Source organism: Homalodisca vitripennis, chromosome 3 (assembly GCF_021130785.1).
Source record: "Homalodisca vitripennis isolate AUS2020 chromosome 3, UT_GWSS_2.1, whole genome shotgun sequence".
In the NCBI taxonomy this organism is placed as follows: Eukaryota; Metazoa; Arthropoda; class Insecta; order Hemiptera; family Cicadellidae; genus Homalodisca; species Homalodisca vitripennis.
In genome coordinates, this window is record NC_060209.1 from 206402936 (window position 1) to 206427958 (window position 25023).

The 25023-nt window shown below is 36.1% G+C and overlaps 1 protein-coding gene and 1 long non-coding RNA gene across 5 annotated transcripts in view; both read left to right on the top strand.

Moving 5' to 3' along the window:
- Window positions 1-1859: 1859 nt before the first annotated feature.
- LOC124358056 (NEDD4 family-interacting protein 1-like) overlaps window positions 1860-25023 on the top strand; it is a 38853-nt gene continuing 15689 nt past the window's right edge. The window contains exons 1-3 of one of the 2 annotated variants that reach the window (XM_046810344.1): window positions 1860-2076; window positions 10529-10684; window positions 16895-17029. In XM_046810344.1, the coding sequence (XP_046666300.1) occupies window positions 2050-2076; window positions 10529-10684; window positions 16895-17029 (318 nt within the window). In that variant the 5' untranslated portion in view covers window positions 1860-2049. The remainder of the gene's footprint in view (window positions 2077-10528; window positions 10685-16894; window positions 17030-25023) is intronic. The other variant, XM_046810343.1, reaches the window with a different exon arrangement.
- Window positions 13956-15960, top strand: LOC124358057. Of its 3 annotated transcripts, none has more exons than XR_006922036.1 (4): window positions 13956-15094; window positions 15224-15503; window positions 15633-15772; window positions 15902-15960. It is a non-coding gene; the product is annotated as an uncharacterized LOC124358057 (long non-coding RNA). The 3 variants fall into 3 exon arrangements; XR_006922035.1 differs by having other exon boundaries at window positions 13956-14825; window positions 14955-15094; window positions 15224-15772; XR_006922034.1 differs by having other exon boundaries at window positions 15224-15772.

Consider the following 25023-nt stretch of genomic DNA (forward strand, 5'->3'; position numbering starts at 1 on the left):
CAAATAGACAGTGTGAATAACACTGTATTTGAATCTTTCTGAAGATGAACATTACATTGATAGGACATCTTTTGTGTAACATTGTTATATAATCGTATTAACAATTTATATAAGTTCAACACAAATGAGACCTATTCATAATGTTGCATCATATCAAACAATATTTCTATAGATGCAACCAAATGTCAGTGTACATAAGAGTTGCATACGTCATCATATCCCTCTTTTTATGAGTAAACAGGAAAAACATAGTATTTCTCACAAAATTATAAGTAGTTCAAAGATTGTCCTGAACTGTAGAGTATGCTTTACGTCAAGTTCTCAATGGTTCACTTTGTCAGTACCTTTTCAGCAGATGCTATTATACGCTTGATTATGACTGATATACCCTTTTGAAGACAATGTGTTTACTGTCTCTTTCTGAAGCCGTACTGGCGGGAACTTCAAACTCTTCATTACTGAATATCGAGATATCCTAAAACTGTCCGAAATCTACTTGAGGCCATAGCAATGGCAAGGAAACGAACCACTTCTTTCGGTGGTGGCGTTAGAGTATCTCAATCAGAGTCAACATCATATCTAAGCTTCCTCCATACAGCTATCAGACTTTCTTCTGTTAATGGCCCTACAGAGAGAGAGCCTTATTCTCGTAGCATTATAACAGCCGTTTACTTGACTACTAGGTCACAGCAAAACGTCTTTCCCTCAGAGAGTCTCTTCGGATATCAGTAATATTGGAATCCACCTAAAACGGATTACTACCTGTGCGGTATTGACTGTAAGCCGAGTTAATAGTTCCATCGCAAACGTAATCAGGCCTGCGGTGCTAGCCCCGCTATAAGTGGTACAATATCTTGTGGGACTTCCTGTGAAATGACCTCAATGAACTTTGTCAAGTACAAATTCCACTTTTTTGGTGGTCTAGCGGTATGATATTCCCCTAAGACTCGATGCCAATCATCAGACACGGTGAAAAAGATAATTTCTGGCCGGGAAATTCTCATAAACACTCTAATTAGAGATTCCCGACACTAAATCTTTAGACACAGGATTGATGTTGTGCCTCTACCGTTTTGGCAGCCAAAGTCCATCCAATTTTTTACCGTTTGGAGGGCATTCCCAATTTGAAAGGCTCGCGTTATTATTATCAACAATAACAATATTTCCAATGTGCCGAGTACGCTTCTTATATATGCAGTCGATCTTACCTTGGAAGTCTTGAATGGTCTCGTTGTTAATAATCTTTATGAGTATGTGTAGCGACCACGGGGTACCCGAGCTGAGTATGCCATTAGTTTAGCTTGGGGCATGCTCTCTTCATGGGCTTCTATTTATTTCCTTCCAAAATAGTATACAAAACAATTTTTTTTAACTGGCCAACCTCGACTACTCTGTTCTACTTCCGACAATGGAGATTTCCAGTTGTCCTTTCTCCTTCTTCCTTCTCCTGTATATTGTCTTGTTCGACCGTTCCAGTACATGGCACGCTGGGAGTGCTTAGGCAGGCGCCGGTAGTTCTCTAAGATTAATGATATGCAAGAGAGGAGGCGATAGTTAATAGAAGTTAATATTGCCTTTAATTATTTTTGAAGGAATTATTATTGAAGGAATTGTTAGTAAACAAAATATAAAGAAATTATCTGATATATCTGGCAACTCAGTTGAGTTGCCATTGATTTCCTAGACTGGGTCATTCAACCAGTGACAGACACATCTAACTTTATCATATTAAGTAATTGTGCTTATGATATATAATGCCTTAACTATTGTTTTATAGAATGTACTTACCACCAAACAGCAAAAAATACTTTTCGGGTTGGTTAACCTGATACAGTACTTGTTGAAGGATTGCGCGTCTGCGCGATCAGCTGATACCAAAATAATGGAATGCTCCATTTATTTTCAAGGGAAAGCAGCTTTGTCGGAAGGCTATTGATTACAGTTTGATTATTTACATTGACTTCTTTTTATTTATTCACAAAATTAGTAATAAATTTTATCTTATTGTGGTATAACTTTGTTAAGTTATAGTGTTGATAAATAGTTCTGATGGAGAGACATTCATCTTATGATGTGGTGAGTAGTTCATGTCAATTACCAGATTCATACTATTTTCACTCTTGTCTTGTGAACTTTAAATAGACTTGTATTATAATATTTTGGCATAAATTTCATAATAATTTACAAATGTTTTCTATATATGTGATGGTCTTCAGCTGCATGCATTAAAACTCTTTCAAATCATTAATTTATAACTAATGTTCATCAGTATGGTACTTATAAATAACTGTCAGACCTAATTAATTATTCATTGTAAATTAATATCTGGAAAAGCTTTTTAGACTACTTGAATAATGATAAGAATCTTAATTAGCTCATAGACATGTGATTTCACCTTCTATCCAGGTAGCACCGAAATAAAGCTGATTTGAAAATAGTAATAGACAAGTAATAAATAAGTTTGGCTGCAGTATAATAAGCAGCCACCAACACAATCAGATTATGATTATTGAATGATTCAAATCATCGATATTCATGCCCATCCAAAAGACTGGAACCAAATGTCATAACAAATAACGTAACATACATTTCAAAGAACAATATGGTTTTGCTAGTTTTCAATCTTGGAAATTAATGTATTAATATTAATATAATTTAAAAATAACAATGTAATTGATATAATTTTAACAATACATAAAATTTACTTACTTTTATGTTTTTTCAGGAATAAACTTGAAGAAGACATGTGCGTCACTGTTCATGCCGCTATTAGTAAATAACAAAACACATGATTATAATTTTAAATTTATTTCCAAATACAATTTTACTTTGAACTAATTTTGAGTGATAATGTCGAACTGAATTAAGTTTTAGGCTTTTAAAATCGTTTAACTGTGAAGCTATATATCCTAGTTCGCTTACAACTATATATGTAAAATAAATATGTTTGGTTCAGATAACATAAAATAACTAAACTATATTTAACCCTTTGAGTGCCACGGGTATTTTCCGAAGGCATATGCATAAAGTGCCACGCTGTGTTTCGCATATTTGTAAGCTTTTGGGAAAAAAGCTGTTGTAAAATAACTACTAAACAGATTTCCATCATTTTGTTGTTGTTTTTTTTCTTATTAAATGCAGAATATAGTTACAACAACATATAGTTACAAATAAAATTTGATTTATAAAAATGTCAGTATTTATAAAATAAGTTTTTTACTTTAGTATAAAAAGTTAAGTTTCGACCTAATTTGAGTGTATACAGTATTTTTAAGATTTTTTTCTTTATACCATGATAAAGGCCATATAATTCTAAATAAAACCCATGTGTAATAATATCTTATTCTAAAATTTTAAAAACACGGCATTACATGTACTAACAAAATGCTGCCCGGTACCGACATTTTATAAACTGTACTTCATTTGTCAGAGTTTAGAAATTACTTAGTAATTATGTAGTTTTGTCAATTAATCTAATAAAACATCAATATAACACAAATAAATCTGATTAGTAAATGTAGAAATAAATACTTGCTAACATATTTACATAAAAGTTTACATAATAATATACCTAATAATATTTACAATGAAAATTCACGTTTTTCGCTTGGACACAACTCAAATCACTACATTACTTTTGTAAAGAAATACAGTAAAATACTGTATAAGTTACTATTTTATTTTGTATTTACTCAAATGCTTGGTTATCGGCACATAAACAAGAAAGGCCTTTACGCAACGCGGTACTCGTCCGCTACGTCGCGTGACTGGAAGACAGAATCATCGCACAGGTACTTCGGTATTATCACAGCCCACTATTTTTGGACGAGTTTTCCTTATCAGAGATCAAAATAAACTTCATTATACTTTCCTTCTTCCATAATGAATCGAAAAATACTCGATGAGTCATACTTCCTATCTCCAAATCGTCTCCAAATAGACACACGAATGACCTGACATTTTCGAATAATGTAACGTTGTTCTTATAGTTTTTGATTTAATTCATTGTCGTAATAACTTGTAAATTCCAAAATAGGTTAAATAAAGTCAGTTGTTTTTAATACTGTAATTTATTTTGTCCCCGATAAGGAAAACTCGTCCAAAAATAGTGGCTTCTTGATAAGTACCCAAAGAACATAAGTTTCACAGATAAAATAGTACAGAATCAACATAAAACTCGGATTTATTGATAGTTTGGAACCTATTTAACACAGCTGTTTGGTTATTTGGCCAAAATAATCTTGTACTATATAAAATATTATCGAAATACGAAACGTCAAAATTGGCGACGCTGGCACTTTATGCACTTTTCGTACTGTCAAAATTAGCGACGCTGTGGCACTCAAAGGGTTAAATAACATTTGTGCAGCGTAGTACTTATAATTACTTTATCTAATCTGAAATGGTACTTCTGCAGATACTGATACCATCAAAAGTACATTCATTAGTAAAAAAAATTAATAGTTTGTTTGATTTTTAAAAACTAAAATAGTAAACGATTTTTCATTATATTCATAATACCAAATTTAGAATGTTCAAAACAAGTCTTCTGAAGATCGTTTTTAGGTACTTTGTGTTTCTTCTTACTTTTCTTGCAGGGAAACACTATTTTAGGTACTTTGGGATTATACCGACCACACCAGTATGAAGAACACAAAAATAGAAATTTATAGAAACAAACATGATAGAACGAAAAAACAACTCTTCAATTACAAAATTACAAACTTACAAGCATTTCCAGGTATTGTGATCGGTATTGTTGTCGCTGTTATCTTATCTTTCTCGAGAATCCTGATTACGGCAGGCCGCGCGGCATCACGTGATTTGCACGGTACATCATTGCCTTTCCATTACAATTCAATTTATATTTCTGATTAGCCCCTCTAGAATTTGATATTTTACTGATAGGTACTATCTCGAGGGATGTTTTTCTTTCGTCGACATCAGCGCGGGGCAGCACCGAAGGTGCTGCCGAAGCCCGCGCTGATGGCCGGAGGCACTCGCATTTTGGGTGGCGGAATGTGATCAAGAATAAAAACAAGTTTTGAGTGTTTTTTTAATAAAAAGTTTAGTTTGGTAAATGTTTGTTTTTGTTGAATTTTTGTGTTTGGAGAAATGTAGAGGTAAAACACGGAAGTACAACAAAGCGATGCACCAGCTGAACGGGCGGCGAGACTCTGCAATCACGTTATCTACTAGACGCTCGACTTTGACCTCTGTCTGAGGATGGGGAGGTGTTTGCGATAAGACAATTCCTGTTTTATATTGACGAAATATTGTTCTACGCTAATCTAGTAATCAGTAGAAACGAAATGTGAAATAACGATTCATGTCTGGGTGTGGTCGGTATAATCCCAAAGTACCCTATTTTATTTCCACCATTAATTCTAGTTTTTATCTCGTCATTTCGGATTTAAAGGAGCAGAGGTCATTATCAGCTCATTCTCAAGCCCGGAGGCAACCTCCACCTTCTCTCATGTTCAGCGCGAACCCATTTCGTACTACAGCCACCTTCCTCTAGAGTGGCGTCTGATCTTCTCTCACTAAGTAGATCAATGTCTTCTTGGGTTATAGGCCTGATCATGGGACATGGTCATCTGAGGAAGCATCTTCACAGAGTCGGCATCCTTCAGGAGGATCCGCTCTGTAGAATGTGTGATGAGCAGGATGAACACTTGTTCTTTGATTGTCCTACAGTAGCAAGGGAGTGGTATGCCATCTTTGGTAGTTTGGACAAGGGTGGTGAATTTCCCCAGGAGGACCTGATTCGGTGGTCCAGGTTGTTTTCGGCGGTTTGTGGAACTGCTGAAATCATAGACTGGTAGGTCTCATGGTGTGCTTCCAGGGTGCTCAAAAGGCTTTTGAGGCTTAACTGCATGGCAGTAGACCACCCTATAGAAGAAGAAGAAGAAGGTAGAACATTGCTCAGTGTTTATAAAAACATTTTGAACCAATATCTGCATATTCATCGCCATTGTTCTTGTTGTAGTGAAAAAAAGTCTTCTACTACAAAAACGAAATGACAACAGCTGGTAATGACGTCAATAGTCTAAATAATAAAAGCCGGTAACGATTATTTATGAATAATCATAATAGGTCAAATGCAGTTTTCGATAATATTGATAATCATAATCCAATTGTGTTGGTGGCCGCTTATTGTACTATAGCCATAAATTCTACCAGTTTATGAACTGAATATCCGATCTACTGGTATTAATTAACTTCAGTTAGTTCAAAAATAACATGCCTCTAGACATAGATAAAAATTCCAGTGCTCAGGTCTAACATATATAACTCGAATTTACACATGCACGTAGGGTCATTATGGGGCAGAGAACGATAATCAGACCCGGTTTTTATACTGCTTATTACAATCATCAATACAATAACAGAATTATCAATCGATATCAACATATCTGAAATACTAAATTAAAGGCACATGATTAAAATTAATAGAAATAGTATAAAAAATTACGTGATGTCATATAATGAAGGAACCATAACCATTAATCACACAATAAAATTAGTCGGGACAGGAAAAATTTCATTTAAACATTAAAGAAAATGTAACAACATAACAAACTTCTTGAACTCGAGAGACACAATGAATCATCTTTAATTGTTATTTTGTTTGGTTTTCTAAAGTTAACTATCTTTTTTATTTAAAAGAACATAGAAGATAAATTATATTTAGAATATGGAAATGTGTATACGGTTGGTACAGATGATTTAGTTATTATTCAAATTAATTACTATTGGTTGATTATATCGATGTGTACAATAATTAAAGGGTAGTGTACGGTAAGCAGACCCAGTTTTTTTATATAGATTAGTACAATCATCTATAGTTAATATTCATTTATCAAATACGAATCATATTCTACCCTTATTATGTACCCTGAAAGTAGTATTTGCAACCAACAGGCTAATTTTGTAATTACACATACTTTAACCTTTTGGCTTCAAGTGGACTATCTAATCGGCTTTTCACTTATTCGTTAGTTCACGCAAAAATTTCAGTAGGTTGTTATGCTGCAACAGAAAATTAGGTAATCGTTTGATTGGTAAGTGTGAACTTAAAGGCCGGAGTGGCACAGACAAGTTTGACCTTTAAGAATAAAAGTTTATATCAGCCTGACACAAGTGGGGAGATTGCCGCAAGATTGCCGCCCGCGCTGATGGTGACATGAAAAACATCCTTCAAGGTAGTACCTGTCACTAAGAGATCAAATTTTAGATGCTCTGATCACCAATGCATCCGGCCATTACTGCTAGCTAGGAAACATAACTCAAACAAATATTAAATTTTCCTAACCATAACTTCCTTCAAAGATACAGTTATGGTAGTTATAACTGATTTTGCAAGATAAGTGGTTCCACTTTTAATGTTTTAAAATTCATTATTTGTCACTTCCATCCCATATAACCTATATTCTTTTGTTCAGGAGGACGTTTGCAATAGGTTAATAGCGTAATGTGAATCTCGTTACCGTTGTGGATAAAAATAAATATAAAATAATACAAACAAATTGAAGCAGACTTTCTACAATCAAATCAAATCAAATTTCTTTATTTGCCAAGACATGGTTAACATGTATAGCATGCGTCAAATGACGTTATTGTAACTAAAATTTTTCCATCCGTTCTACATCAAAATCCTCAATCAAACATACAATTTCACCTTCATTCATTTCCTTTTATTCGCCAATCATCCCACCACCAGCGACGGGGCGACATACCTATTGGCTGGTCTCCCAGTTTTTTGCCAAATACTCGTCGACATTATAAAATGCCTGTGTCGCTAAAAAGCGTTTTAGACGAATTTTGAACGCCTTGGGCGTTGGGGCATTTTTTCTTCGGTGTGGCAGCTTGTTGATGAAATGAACTCCTGCTTGTGATGGCAGGCGTTCATAAATCACCGTTCTGTGTTGGCCAATTCGGTAGTTTCCCCTGGCTCTGGTCTCATATGAATGTATGTCTTGGCCACTTGTCTTGACGCATTTTGACATACAATACTGTGTTGTTTCGAAAATGTAGAGACTCGGCAGGGTCAACAGCTGCAAACTTTTGAAAGATTCTCTGCATGACTCTGAATTTCAAATGTGCGATTATTCGAATCGCTTGCTTTTGCAATCTGAAGACCCTCATCAACTGATTGTGTAAAAGAAAAACAAACACAACTATTACTTTTAGTGTAATACAAACAAATTGAAACAGACTTTCTACAATCAAATAGTGTAAAAAACAAACATAAGTTCAATAAATAAGTAAAACTAACGTAACCATAGCTTCTTAATTTCGTATGTACATACTATATACTTATCACGTGGTAACTTCCGATCATGTAAATATAACGTTTCTCGATTTAATTATTAAAGTTGTAGATGGTTGGTCGGTGAATGGAGAACTATTGTGACCTGTATTTTGTAGTTCAGTTTTAATAGTTAGTCTTGTGTTTAGTTTTTCATTAAGTACATGTTTTAGAGTTACTGAAGTTGACACACAACGTGATGGTTGTGAATCCTGACTGACGCATGTTACAACGCTCTGGTAGGGTTTGAGCTGAGATGAACATTTTCTCAGCAACAATGCTGTAAGCTTTTCAGATATTTTACAAGAAAATTTGTCCTGTTGCACCTATTAATAGCATTGGTATTTTGCGGAGATTCCAATAGTATTTATTGAAATACAGTCTGAAGTTCTATAATATTTGAGCTTCCAGAACCGTATTTATATTAATAAATATAATGTTATTAAAGTATTTAAAACCTCAATAATTAAAAGATTTTTGTGAAAAGGTTTGATTAAAACAGTATAGTTAGAAAGGAAAATTTTAAATTAATTGTAAAAATGTAAAAAAAAAAAAAAAAACAGTTATCTTAATATAAAATTAAATAGTATGGTAATTTTTTATTTCTTAAAACAAGTAACTTTTAACATCAGTTTATCTTTAAAACACCTGATTAGGCTCTACCAACATAATAACTCTGTAGCCTTCTTTGATTTGTAAACAGCAATGTTTAAACCTCATTGAAATGGAGTCCTTTCTATAAGTACCTCCAATAGGGATCATTAACAAATTGCTTAAATTGTTGTACTTAGTTTTGTTCAAATTTCTGACATTTCAAAATAAAATCTGGTGGACCTTTGCGCCTCCCTTACTTTAATTTTGTGCCCTCAAAGTCCGAGGCTTTTGCAAAAACCAATCAGATTTGAGGGCTCCTGTTCTCTGATATCCTTCGGGCTGAGGAGATATGCTCCCAGGTATCTTTTCCGAGTTTCTACGATGGCAGGACAATCTAACCAAATGTGCTCTGCTGACTCCTCCTCCTCTCCACAGAGTCTACACTTGTTACTCTGGCTAAGACCTACCTTCATAAGATGCTTCTTTAGAGGGCCATGTCCTGTCAATATTCCTAATATTAGTCTTATATCCTCCTTATTCTGGTCTAAGAGAGCTGTCCACCCTTTAACGTAAGAAGAGATAAACAATTTGGATAGTCTTAATTCTGAGGTTCTATTCCAATTATTGTGTCTTATCCTCTTTATCAATCTTTGATCAGAGCTTTTTAATGTTGGAGAAGGCTATCCCACAACCTGGCTCAGGCCCCACCATTGTGGATTCCGCTCCCTTTTTGGCAAGGATGTCTGCTTTTTCGTTTCCATGAATGCCTTCATGACCCGGTACCCAACCGAGTGTTACTCTGTTATTCATTGCCAGCTCTGCTAGAGCATTCTTACATTCCCAGACCGCTTTCGAATCAAACAAACAGGTATCAAGTGCTTTCAGTGCAGCCTGACTATCAGAAAGTATTAGGTATTTTAATCCTTTGGTCCTCATTTGTATGAGTCTTCTGGAACATGAGTCTATTGCCATGACCTCCGCCTGAAAAACCATGGCATGTCTTCCTAGGGACACAGCCATGTCGACTCCAGGTCCGTGTATTCCATATCCTGCCCTAGAGTCAAGGTGTGAACCATCTGTGTAAAACTTCAGGACTCCTTTTGTAGGATAGGCCTCCTTTTTAATCCATTTCTCCCTACTTCCGATAGAGACCATATATGGGTTGTCAAAGGAGTATTTCTTAAACATTGCGTCTGACACTTTCGTTAGCATTCAGCCTCAGGAAATACTTGCAATATCTTCATGTGGCCTTCTAAGGAGGTAGCATTTATCTAACACTAGTTCTGGCTCCAGAACCCTAAACCACTCTTGGAACATTGATCATCATATGTTATAGGTATTTGTGTTCCAGCAAGGACCACCACTACCCCAGCAGCCTGAGCAGCTTAGCAATATGAATCTGACAGTGGTCCTGCCTCCAGAACCTGCATCCCACACTCTATGCATTGATCATCATACGTTATTGATATTTTTTGTTCCAGCAAGGACCACCACCTCCTTCACTACCCCAACAGCCTGAGCAGCTTAGCAATATGAATCTGACAGTGGTCCTGCCTCCAGAACCTGAATCCCACACTCTATGCATTGATCATTATACGTTATAGATATTCGTTGTTGTTTCAGCAAGGACCACCACCTCCTCCACTACCCCAGCAGCCTGAGCAGCTTAGCAATATGAATCTGACAGTGGTCCTGCCTCCAGAGCCTGCATCCCACACTCTACGCATTGATCCTCCCACATTTCAGATGTCCATGTGCTCTCCTCATCAGTTATCAATGGTAAGCGTTCATTGTCATTTGTTCTGTATATTTACAGTACCAAAATGAAGTTTAATTGCTTCTCATTTGTATTAATTATTACTTCTGGTCTTGTTAACACGGAAGCTGGATAAATGATAGGCCATCCATGAAAGGCCAAGTAATAGGTCATTGTCAAAGTGATGTGATGACAGACCAAACACCTGATAACTAAAATTGTGTGTGTTTCCTCCACACATTCGCTTGCATATGTTTTAAAACTCCTAAATTAAAGTGCTGGTTAACTGTTTACGTAGGGAGACAAATCCTGATGAGCAATTCCATGAACATAAAAAAAGACAGTGGTCATTGACTTCACATTTCTTCCTTTCTTGTTGGTCAGGGAGTGTTGGGGTCTTCACTGGATCTGGGTCTTTCATGGTCGCTTGCTCGCTGTCGTAACAACTTTCATCACCTTTAATGACTTTCAGTGAATCTCATTTTTTTAAGGGCTGGCTCAAATACAATCGACTGTTTTTTATTGTGTGTGAGAATACAAAGATCAAATTTAGTGAAAAACATCTCATTTGCAACTGCTGAGTCAAAATCCACTGGTATGAATACCAACTCACATCTGTCTCTTAAAATTTGGTTGGTCATAAAAACAATGATCCTTATTGATTTTTTGTAAATTTTATCATGATTTCATCATTTTTGTATTTTGCGGGCTACCCAGAACGAAAGTTGCCTTCATCACGCATCTCACCATTTAAAGAACCCAAACCTCACAAAAACTCGTGTTGGCTCATAGCATCCTCTTTAAAAGCCTGTTGTGGTGCATCATAAGCTTCCATTGTTGAATAATCAAGCAAGGATACATTTACAACACGTTCCCTGTCTTTTTTTAAATTTTCCATAACGATTTCATGGACAGAACAAAATAATAGTAAGAGAAGCACAAGACTGCACTTAGAGGTTAGGACTGCACAAACTGACACCGTCTGCATAGCAGTTTCGTGGAGGTCTCTTTCTTCCCTATCTCTTCACTGTGCCTACAAAATGGCTCTCGGTCTGGTTCAGCGGAAAAGTTAAATATGTTCAAGAGGTGGCGTTACTACTAAAACTCTTTATTGATCCATTCTAGATGACCAAAAATGATGATGGTGGTTTGGATCATTTTGTAACTTTATGCCAATTTACTAGGCTTTCTATTCTGTTTTATTGTAGGTTTTGTGGCATATACAACACCTAATGATAGAGAATGTGTATAACTTTTAAAAGGCGGTTAAACTAATATTATAAGCAGAAACAGTTTGGTTTCTTAGTAAAAATATTATTATTCGTTTCATAATTAAATATCTACTCCAAAAACTTTTTTTTATCTTCTTAAAAGTATGATAACAGGAATAATTTTATTGTTAACCCTAAAATGGTAACAAACAAAATCTTTAAATCAAAATATATGTTGGAGATGGTAAAAGACAGATTCTGTTGATCTATGCAGTTCATAATTCAACTTCATAATTTATTGTTTAAACCAATGAAACTGAATAAGCTCCTAGCACACAGCAAAGAGAAGATTCTAAACTTTCATTTTTAAGCATAAAACGTTGCTGGATTTGCTGAGTTGTAGTCATAAATTGTTAAACAAATAGTACAGTACTTTGCTATCTTCCTGTCACCTCTGAGGTATCAATGCAACTAAATTGAGAAACTCTAACAATTTCACAAATGTTATTTGATCTTGTAGTAAACTCCAGGTAACATAATTGCAAACAACCATCTTTCAATCAAATGGTCTATTAAGAATGTCTATACCGGGTGTCCGAAAAAAAAACTCCCTAGTTTTGGATTCTTTTTATTTATTGTACAATATACAAATTACAATGACTGCTACATTAAATGAAAGGTAATGAAATAAATGTTTTTTAACACTAGTACACACCTCGATATGTGAACCATTTGTAGCCGTACAGATATCCAAATTCGAACTCTCTCCAGGTATTAGTTAACATATTAGGTGTGACCGATGCTACTGCTGCTATGATTCTCTGGCAAAGATGGTCAATGTTATGTATCTTCTCTGAATACACATAGTTCTTGACATAACCCCACAGGTAAAAATCTAATGGTGTTATGTCGGGGCTTCTTGGAGGCCATGTGATTGGGCCACCTCTACCCATCCATCTTCCTGGGAAACGGGCATCTAAGGCGGAGCGCACACATTGTTTGTAGTGGGGCGGCGCACCGTCTTGTTGGAATATGACCGGTCCCTTTTCCGCCTCGATGTCATCCACCTGTGGAAACACGTACAGTTCCAGTATGTTGCAGTAGATATCACCAGTTATTGTCTTCTCTGCAAAAATATAAGGTCCAACAATTCGGTCATTCATTAGGCCGCACCACACATTAACCTTAGGCGAGTCTCGTTGGTATTGAACGATCTCCTGTGGTTTCTGAGACCCTCAAATTCTGCAGTTGTGGTGGTTTACAACCCCATTAACGTGGAACGTCGATTCATCAGTAAAAATTATATTATTTAAAAAGTCTTCACTATCATCAATTGCACTAACAGTACTGACAGCGCTGAGCGCTGGATGCGGCGCGTGGTAAAGCTACGCTCAAGGTCAAACAGGTGTACCAAACTTATTGCCAAAGTTCGAAACTAAAACTTACAATTATACTCTACAGCACCAAAGGATTATTACTCATCCATTTAAACTAATACTATCATGAGTAATTTCCAAAACTAAGGAGTTCTTTTCCGGACACCCGGTATATAGGAATTATGGTTTTTACTCTCGAGTGTTTGAAATTACCTCAGCATTTATAATGTTTTTATGGTATTAGCTGATAGAAAACAATGGTGACATATATATTAACAATCAAAACAGTATGGGAATTTTTGTCATTTATTTAAAATAAAGCTATTTTAGGCTAGTGTATAATAGCTGACTAAGTAGGCTACCGTCCATTGTGACATGATCATAATATAAACTTTTCCTACTGTGTTCCATTATAAGTACTGCACATTAATTATTTGTTGTTTCTAGAAAAAACACTGTCTTGTACATATAGTTGTTAACTTTCTCCAGTATATTGTTTGTAGTTGAATTCCACTTTCTCGAATAAAGGTAACTGAATTTTGTGTAATATTAGTTATAACTAATCTATCATTCTAATTGTTATACTATAGTATATATAGTCTAGGAGCCAAGAGACAATTTAAAAACAGTATATAGGGTGCATTATGAAAGTAATGCACATCATCTCCTAAAAAAATAGATTTGTTCATCAACACAGATTGGTTCAGACACTTCAAAATAGTCTGCTCCTGCACCAGGTGTAGCTCCCTGGAACTCGGCTGGAACACCTCTCAGGAACCCTGTAAGATGAGCTTGGATGTTCTCCACCGAGTCCCAGTGCTTTCCCTTCAACTCTCTCTTCAGTCGTGGGAACATAAATAGTCTGCTCCTGCACCAGGTGTAGCTCCCTGGAACTCGGCTGGAACACCTCTCAGGAACCCTGTAAGATGAGCTTGGATGTTCTCCACCGAGTCCCAGTGCTTTCCCTTCAACTCTCTCTTCAGTCGTGGGAACATAAATAGTCTGCTCCTGCACCAGGTGTAGCTCCCTGGAACTCGGCTGGAACACCTCTCAGGAACCCTGTAAGATGAGCTTGGATGTTCTCCACCGAGTCCCAGTGCTTTCCCTTCAACTCTCTCTTCAGTCGTGGGAACATAAATAGTCTGCTCCTGCACCAGGTGTAGCTCCCTGGAACTCGGCTGGAACACCTCTCAGGAACCCTGTAAGATGAGCTTGGATGTTCTCCACCGAGTCCCAGTGCTTTCCCTTCAACTCTCTCTTCATTCGTGGGAACATAAATAGTCTGCTCCTGCACCAGGTGTAGCTCCCTGGAACTCGGCTGGAACACCTCTCAGGAACCCTGTAAGATGAGCTTGGATGTTCTCCACCGAGTCCCAGTGCTTTCCCTTCAACTCTCTCTTCAGTCGTGGGAACATAAATAGTCTGCTCCTGCACCAGGTGTAGCTCCCTGGAACTCGGCTGGAACACCTCTCAGGAACCCTGTAAGATGAGCTTGGATGTTCTCCACCGAGTCCCAGTGCTTTCCCTTCAACTCTCTCTTCAGTCGTGGGAACATAAATAGTCTGCTCCTGCACCAGGTGTAGCACCCTGGAACGTCTCTCAGGAACCCTGTAAGATGAGCTTGGATGTTCTCCACCGAGTCCCAGTGCTTTCCCTTCAACTCTCTCTTCATTCGTGGGAACATAAATAGTCTGCTCCTGCACCAGGTGTAGCTCCCTGGAACTCGGCTGGAACACCTCTCAGGAATCCTGTAACATGAGCTTGGATGTTCTCCACCGAGTCCCAGTGCTTTCCCTTCAACTCTCTCTTCAGTCGTGGGAACATAAATAGTCTGCTCCTGCACCAGGTGTAGCACCCTGGAACGTCTCTCAGGAACCCTGTAAGATGAGCTTGGATGTTCTCCACCGAGTCCCAGTGCTTTCCCTTCAACTCTCTCTTCATTCGTGGGAACATAAATAGTCTGCTCCTGCACCAGGTGTAGCTCCCTGGAACTCGGCTGGAACACCTCTCAGGAATCCTGTAACATGAGCTTGGATGTTCTCCACCGAGTCCCAGTGCTTTCCCTTCAACTCTCTCTTCAGTCGTGGGAACATAAATAGTCTGCTCCTGCACCAGGTGTAGCTCCCTGGAACTCGGCTGGAACACCTCTCAGGAACCCTGTAAGATGAGCTTGGATGTTCTCCACCGAGTCCCAGTGCTTTCCCTTCAACTCTCTCTTCAGTCGTGGGAACATAAATAGTCTGCTCCTGCACCAGGTGTAGCACCCTGGAACGTCTCTCAGGAACCCTGTAAGATGAGCTTGGATGTTCTCCACCGAGTCCCAGTGCTTTCCCTTCAACTCTCTCTTCATTCGTGGGAACATAAATAGTCTGCTCCTGCACCAGGTGTAGCTCCCTGGAACTCGGCTGGAACACCTCTCAGGAATCCTGTAACATGAGCTTGGATGTTCTCCACCGAGTCCCAGTGCTTTCCCTTCAACTCTCTCTTCAGTCGTGGGAACATAAATAGTCTGCTCCTGCACCAGGTGTAGCACCCTGGAACGTCTCTCAGGAACCCTGTAAGATGAGCTTGGATGTTCTCCACCGAGTCCCAGTGCTTTCCCTTCAACTCTCTCTTCATTCGTGGGAACATAAATAGTCTGCTCCTGCACCAGGTGTAGCTCCCTGGAACTCGGCTGGAACACCTCTCAGGAATCCTGTAACATGAGCTTGGATGTTCTCCACCGAGTCCCAGTGCTTTCCCTTCAAGTCTCTCTTCAGTCGTGGGAACATAAATAGTCTGCTCCTGCACCAGGTGTAGCTCCCTGGAACTCGGCTGGAACACCTCTCAGGAATCCTGTAATCCTGTAGCTTGGATGTTCTCCACCGAGTCCCAGTGCTTTCCTTTCAGCTCTTTTTTCAGTCGGGGGAACAAAAATAGTCACACAGAGCCAAGTCAGGGCTATAAGAAGGCTGGGGGTCTTTTTCTGAGTCAGGTAGTTGGTAACGACGAAGACTGTGTGACTGGGGACTGTGGTGGGCTTCAAGACGGATTTCAGTGCGTGACCCAGTGTTTTAGTGCACCTCCGAGTGAAAGGCTGCGTTGACAGTTTTTCCTTTACGGTACAAACTCAAAATGGACAATTCCTTGGACGTCAAAGAAGACAATCAGCATTGTTTTGATGCAAGATTTTTCTTATTCGTGTTTTTTGGGTTTGGGAGAAGATTGTGTGTGCTACTTCCACATTGACATATCGAAATGCATTCCTCCTCAGGGGCCATTTGACGCATTTGATAAGTTTCTGTTGTATTCTTCCCAAGACATTCATAAAACTCCATCGCATCGTGACAACAACAAAAATAGACTTTGTGCAAATCCAAGTATTATCCACCCTGTATTAGCGTACAAGCTGGTGTTCATGAAATTTAAATAGGAATTTCTAAGAAAAGAGTTGATCATCAGCCAGTCTGGTTTTGGTGTCAAAATGGAAAGGTGTGAAAAGGGTTAATAATACTAATCAATAATTTTAGTCTATATTGTGTAGCTTCACACACTTAAAACCAACTTTCTGACATATAAATAAATCTATTTTGTTCTATTGCCTTCATATATATTAGTAATGAATAAATGTGTTACTGTTAAGTGAGTTATCGCATGTATTTTTAAGGTTGAAGGAGATGATATCCCCCCACCTAAGGCAGATTTTTCCGCACCACCCCCATATGACTTAGCAACCAAACTTCCAACCTATGAAGAAGTTCAGCGAGAGAAAACTCTACAAGGTGAACTGCCCCTGCCCAGGGTACGTAAAATGTTACAATAATTCTGATCAATGTAGTCATGTAAAATTCCCAGGAATTTAAAATCGAGGAAATATTCCCAGAGAATATTGCCAGCAATATTCCCAAAATTCCCAGGCAATTGGGATTAATTTCAAGATAGTTCAAAAAACGGAAAGTAATAGGTAAAAGCAGTTATTATATGGTTAAATCAAACTCTAAAACTGAAATATATTTTAAAATAAAACTATAATTAAATAAATCTGGTAATATAGGAATGGGAATATTGGTAATTATTGGCTTAATAATTATAAATTGTAAAGCTAAAAAACATAAAAGAAATAGCAAATTTATAAAAACAGGTAGTTTTTAAATATTTTAGATCTAGGATGTTTGAACATGAGTTCGAAGATGAAACTACTTTATAAAAAATTCTTGATTTTTAAATGCTTGAGATCTTAGTTAAGGTGTAGGAATCTAAATCCATTTCTTACTATAAATTTTAAAGATATTGTCTATACAGAAAATTAATGCACGGAATGGATAGTTATTGGATTAAAATGTATTAATTCTTTTAGTTAACTTGGTTTTAAGGTTCTTTAACTGTTAAAACATTCAAAATTATAAATCTTCATAAATTAACAATTTTTGGGACTCTTCCTGGACCAAATAATATTACAGACAATATTCCCATTTCGTAAGTTCCCTCCCACTGGCAGTATTCCTGGCCCACATCACTATCAATGCCTTCATATAAATTTGAGAAAATTATATGAAATATTAAAATTTACTTAGATTAAATTGCAATCATAACTTGTGAGGACGGCTTATTTTGCATTTTTTCAATCCATTATAAGGTATGGACTAGTAGTGTGGGGCAATGCAAGTAAAATTAATAACATTCTTATCCTTTAAAAAAAATCTATAAGAATTATTACTAACTCACAGCCACTTGAACATTGTAGACCTCTTTTCACTATTTGTAAAATTAAGACCATAATAAACCTGTATCTTTTTGATCTTATGAAATATATCTTTAAAAATCCTCAATTAGTAAAGCCTAACAGTATAAAACACTCCCACAATACCAGGAAAAAAATGCTGCATCTATTAATTTTACTAGATCGAGCAAAACTCTTGAAAGCCATTCTGTTATTGCACTGAGGGTGTACAACCATTTGTTACCCTTAGTCCAAAAGTACAATAAAAAATATTTTTGAATAAATATTACTTATGGCTGTTAGATAACCCATTTTATGCACTGGATGAATTCTTCTGATTCAAAAACATTTTATTTTAAATTCCCCAATGCCACTGGCTGTATTTGAGTATTGTGGTTTATGTTTACGTAACTTAAGATATAATTAATCTAAGTTTTATAACTGACTTGGCTATATTTATAATGAAAGCTGTAATGAGACTTTGTCAATGATCTTTATTTTATGGCAATAAAAAATGTTAATTGATTGATTGGTTGTATTTAAGAATGTTTTATGGATCCATAATTATTTTCCAATTAACAAATTTTGTAATGGTGAAATTTTTGTGATCAATATATGTAGAAATGGTAAATTTAACATTAAATTAAATAAATAGACAACAGATAAATGCCTGATATTTATTGGCTTAGCGTTAGCAAGGCCTATCTATCACCCATGGGGCTGGAAACATTTCATTTCTGTCTTCATATATGCATGATATCTTGAGAAGGAACTGACTGATAGACTTCAAATATGAGGTACACTGAGTTAGATAATGGTGCATATCACTCCATGGGATTTCACTGAGCATTAGTGAATATGTTTATTGGTCTTATTAACCATGTCCAACTACAGAGTCTTGTCGAAGCCCATCACTTAGTAGGCTGACACTTACTTATCTTTTGTTTGCCATATGATTGTCTGTCATCCTATCTAATAATAGACTTCAAATATGAGGTACACTGAGTTAGATAATGATGCATATCACTCCATGGGATTTCACTGAGCATTAGTGAATATGTTTATTGGTCTTATTAACCATGTCCAACTACAGAGTCTTGTTGAAGCCCATCACTTAGTAGGCTGACACTTACTTATCTTTTGTTTGCCATATGATTGTCTGTCATCCTATCTAATAATAGACTTCAAATATGAGGTACACTGAGTTAGATAATGATGCATATCACTCCATGGGATTTCACTGAGCATTAGTGAATATGTTTATTGGTCTTATTAACCATGTCCAACTACAGAGTCTTGTTGAAGCCCATCACTTAGTAGGCTGACACTTACTTATCTTTTGTTTGCCATATGATTGTCTGTCATCCTATCTAATAATAGACTTCAAATATGAGGTACACTGAGTTAGATAATGATGCATATCACTCCATGGGATTTCACTGAGCATTAGTGAATATGTTTATTGGTCTTATTAACCATGTCCAACTACAGAGTCTTGTTGAAGCCCATCACTTAGTAGGCTGACACTTACTTATCTTTTGTTTGCCATATGATTGTCTGTCATCCTATCTAATAATAGACTTCAAATATGAGGTACACTGAGTTAGATAATGATGCATATCACTCCATGGGATTTCACTGAGCATTAGTGAATATGTTTATTGGTCTTATTAACCATGTCCAACTACAGAGTCTTGTTGAAGCCCATCACTTAGTAGGCTGACACTTACTTATCTTTTGTTTGCCATATGATTGTCTGTCATCCTATCTAATAATAGACTTCAAATATGAGGTACACTGAGTTAGATAATGATGCATATCACTCCATGGGATTTCACTGAGCATTAGTGAATATGTTTATTGGTCTTATTAACCATGTCCAACTACAGAGTCTTGTTGAAGCCCATCACTTAGTAGGCTGACACTTACTTATCTTTTGTTTGCCATATGATTGTCTGTCATCCTATCTAATAATAGACTTCAAATATGAGGTACACTGAGTTAGATAATGATGCATATCACTCCATGGGATTTCACTGAGCATTAGTGAATATGTTTATTGGTCTTATTAACCATGTCCAACTACAGAGTCTTGTTGAAGCCCATCACTTAGTAGGCTGACACTTACTTATCTTTTGTTTGCCATATGATTGTCTGTCATCCTATCTAATTATAGACTTCAAATTTTAGATTGAACCTCAGTGAGGCTTTCCTTTTTTTTATTTACAAGATAACTTGTTCAAAATATATAATAGTTATTACTGTTTGGAAGATGAATATACTAAATAAAGCAAGCAAAATAAAATAAAATTTTTTAAAGAAATCCTGGAATATTTTATACTAAGTTTCAGTTGTTAAAAATGATCCAGCCCTTGAGGAGGGGCTTTCTGAGGAGAAAGTAGTCAGTCGTGTTGGCTGTAATTAAAGATAGATACTCTTAAATATTGAATGCAATTTCTTCATATTAAACCACACAAAATACTGAATTTCAATTTACTACTAAAAGTAATATAGCTCAGACAGAATAGATAATAACCTGGACAATCATTTAAAGAACAGTTCTTTGATTCAAGATGATGGCTTGGATTAGTGTATTTGAATTATTTCAAAGTCAGTGATAACCATTTTGTAAATTTTACATAAAAATCAAACTAAATATTTTTTAAATTATAATAAAATTCACTGTGTGCAGAGAAGGTTTTTTATCAACAGTAGGTATACAATATTAAAAATAAGGATAGATCTAGTAGGGAAATGATTCACTATTATTAACCCTGTCACTGCCAGGTGGTTTGCTCTCCCCCTGCTCTGATAGTGCTAAGCTTTGCCAGCCCAGTTTTAGACATGTTTCATTGTTTTACATAAAAATTGGAACTTTATGATAATAGAATGCTAAATCAACTTTTAATTTCTCTAAACTATCTAGTATTGGAAACATTAAAATGTTCAACATTAAATTAAAAATTCAGTTTGTTCTGTTTGTTGAAGTATTTCCTTTTTCCAGTTTCACTGCAAATAGAATAGTAAGATCCAACTTAATATTTCTTAGAAAAAAACAAAAACAAACATGGAGATAACATATAAATATTTGTTTTGTGGAATTGTTTTTAAGTAATGCTGCAAATCCTTTGATTCCTTAATACAAATATGAAAGTAACATAAACATTACAAATATTCTTTTCAAACCTGTATTTTGGACAAATTACAAATAATTTTTTTCAAACATGAATTTTAGACTTTTGTAAACAAAACATGAATTTTTCTGACTTAACTAAACACTAAAAAAGTACAGTTTATTTGCAAAATAGTAACAGTTTTTTTTACAAGTGAAGTGAAAAATCATTTTTTTTTCAAAGATAATTTGCAAGACAAACTACAACTTGTCAAAGTTAAAGAACACCAACAAAATACAGTTTATTTTAAAATTATTAATATCATTACAAGTCAGAAGTACAAACATTTAGTGCAATTGAAGAGGGTAGCAATTGGTTTGCATCTCCTTTTTACATTTTATACATGCACAACATACATGGTGTAATTTGTCCTGATACCTGGATACATTCCAAACGGATTGCAATATCCATTTAAAAACTTCACTGTACCTATTAAAATGCTTGCATACCTATTAAAAAGCTTTTATGAACTCTTTGTAAAATATTTCCCAATTTTACAAAGAGGGGGTCACTTGAAATTTTCAAAATGAACCCCTATCTTGTGACATAATTAATTAGAAAGGTAAATTCAAAATGATATAAATCAAACATTTCTATGACGATGCTAGCAAAAGTTATGGCCAAATAATGCAAAACAATATCTGTAGGGACAATGCTTGCGCATATCAACAAAATGCATGCATGATATCTTTAAGAGGCCCAATTATTTCATTACATAGTATCTAATGGTTTTGTTGTACATAGTTTTGATAAGAGGTGTCTTTTTTCTAGAGGTAATTACAATGTAAGGGATTATTGGCACATCAAATCAAATCAGATTTTTTATTGCCGGAACATTCTACAACGCATGGCAAAAGTAAACTTTTTACTTCCTAGAATTTTGTCATACGCCCCACAGTAGATCTCATTCAAACATACAATTTACAAATTTACATCTATTAATTCGCCAATGATTCCCACTTCCGGCGACGGATTCAGTCAGGCTTTTTAATTGGTGGTCTCCCAATCATATGCTAAAAACTCGTCTACATTATAAAATGTTTGTGACACTAAAAAGCATTTCAAACTAGTTTTTAACACCTTGAGTGTTGGAGTGTTTTTCATTGAATTTGGTAATTTGTTCACGAAATGAACACCTGCCTGTGAAGGCAAGCATTCATAAACCACTGTTCTGTGTCTACCAGTGCGGTAGTTATCTCTGCCTCTAGTCTCGTATGCATGTATGTCTCGGCCATTCATCATGGTACATTTAAACATAAAAAACATAGTTGTTTCCAAGATGTAGAGACTAGGCAGCGTCAACAGTTGTAAATTTTTTAAGGCTTCCTTGCACGACTCTAAATTTCAACTGAGCGATAATGCAGATCGCTTATTTTTGCAGCTTAAACACTCTCATAAATTGATTTTTTGCACCAGCTCCCCACAACACCAACCCGTAAGTGAGATGGGGGTAAATCAAGCCGTAAAACGCCATCATCACTTATACATAAACATATGACTAGGGCAGTATTTGGCTAGAGACCTCAAAACATAAACGCCTGAGGCTAATTTGGAACAAACGTGATCAATGTGATTATTCCAAGTCAACCCTCGATCTAGGTATATTCCCAGGAATTTCGAGCAGTAGACTTCTTCCAGCATTGTTTCAGCCAACATAACAGCTGGCTCGTCATGCCTGTCTACTGATCGCAAAGAAAAATTTAGAAAATTAGATTTTTCAGAATTTGTCTTAAGATTGATGCTTTTGAAATGTTGGACGCAGTTGTTGATCTCAACAAAACTCTGCTGTTCCAAAATCAATTTTGATATGCTAGTGAAACAGAGAGTCGTGTCATCAGCATACTGCACAAGTTTTCCGTGTAGAAGTGATGAACCTATGTCATTGACATAGATCAGGAAGAGAATTGAGCCCTGTGGGACACCATAGCTCAAGTGAATTGGTTCAGATAATTTGTTTGAGATCTGGACAGTTTGAGTTTTGTGGCTTAAAAATTACCTGAGCCACTGAAGAGGTACGCCTCGGATGCCATGAAATTCAAGTTTGTTAAGCATTGTAACACGGTCAACGCAGTCAAATGCTTTCGATAAGTCTAGAAACACACTCAATATGAGATCCCGACGTTATAGCTCCTCTACAGCCATATCTATACGGTCTACAAAGATGAACTACAAAATGTCTTATCATCTATTAAATCTCTAGATTTAGCATGGAACTTAAACAAACATGTAAATAAATATGAAGCGTATGGTTTTATCAAGCCAGGAGGTCATGCTGCTCAAGTCTTGAATCAACATAACATTGAAGGGGAAAAGTTAAACTCTGATGATATTTTAGTGATCTCCTGTGGCACAAACAATGTAGCGCGCAATGAAAGTAACACAATTATTGATATTGTAAGTAACAGGATGAAGAATTATAAAATGTCAAAGGTTGTTCTCATAGACCTACCTAACAGATATGATTTGGCCAGCTGGTCCTGTGTTAATGCTGAAACACGAAGGGTCAATATTGAGTTAAAAATATTGTGTGATGGACTCGAAAATGTAATTTGGTGGAGGCTAGCAAGGCGGATAGACAACTTCATACAAGACACAGGATGCACTTTAACAACAAGGGAAAACAATGGCTCGTGCAGAAGATCTGTGAGGCTGTAGCAAGAATGGTCGGAGAGCAGTCAGTATTTGAAGAGACAAGTAATAAGAAAAAAAAGCAATAAAGAGTAATAACAAAATCAGAAACAAAAGCTCACTGTAGACCTTTGTTTAAAAACACTCAATTAGAAGTGCAAACAATCATCAATATATATTTGATTTGATTACTTTCATTCTTCAGAATCATGACTTGTTCAAATTTACAAATTAAATTCATGACCACAATACTCCTAATAAAAATAAGGCAGTAATTGAGTATCACAGACTGAGCAAATCTTTATCTAGTCATGTTTAATTGTCTGTTAAAGTGTAAAATAAGGTTATTTACCTTACAAACGAACATTCAGTGAAGGTATTTAAACAAAAATGTTATAAGTGGTTACTCAACAATCCCTTTTATTCTTTAAATGAATTTTTTTTAATGTCTGTGGTCAATTTTTAAACTAAGAATTTATTATTATACTGTGCAACAGTACTTAATTGTTCATTAAAGTTTTATAATAAGTGTTTGTCTAAGTTATGTTTTGTTTGTGTATGTATAACTTATATTGTATCTATTGTTCAAAATCAAATCAAAATCAAAACATCCTTTAATAACATGTTCATTGAGAACCGAAATGGTGTCAATTATACATAGTCATAATTCAAATCACATAGAGAAACAAATTATATATTTGTAAATGAGACAGTGAAATGTTTTAACAGATAAAGCGTTCTTTGGAATCGTTTTAGTCATGTTGAAGGAACTCGTTGATGGAGTAAAATGGACGTTCGGCCAACCAGCTGTGAAGTCTTGATTTCAGCTTGCTTCCACTTCCTGTTCTTATGTCCCTTGGTAGACGGTTGAAGAATTTAGCACCTTTATATGTGGTTTTTTTCTCATATTGAGTGAGGCGATGTGCTGGGAGGTTGTAGAGGTTGGCATTACGTGTGCAGTAGGTGTGTAGATCCGATCCTCTCAAAAAGAGATCTTCTCCATCCACGTACATTACAACTTCTTTGATGTAGAGTCCAACAATCGTTAAGATATTTAATGATTTAAATGCTTCCCTGCAGCTGTCAAGTCGTTGCAGTCCGGCTAAAGTTCTGACTGCCTTTTTTTGAATGACCAGGATTTTCTCGATGTTTTCTGCAGAAGCTGCACCCCAGACGGCAAGGCCATACCTTAAGTGTGTTTCGAAGAGTGCAAAATATGCAGTTCTTGCTGTTGCTAGGTCACTAATGGCCTTAATTTGTTTAATTGCATAGACA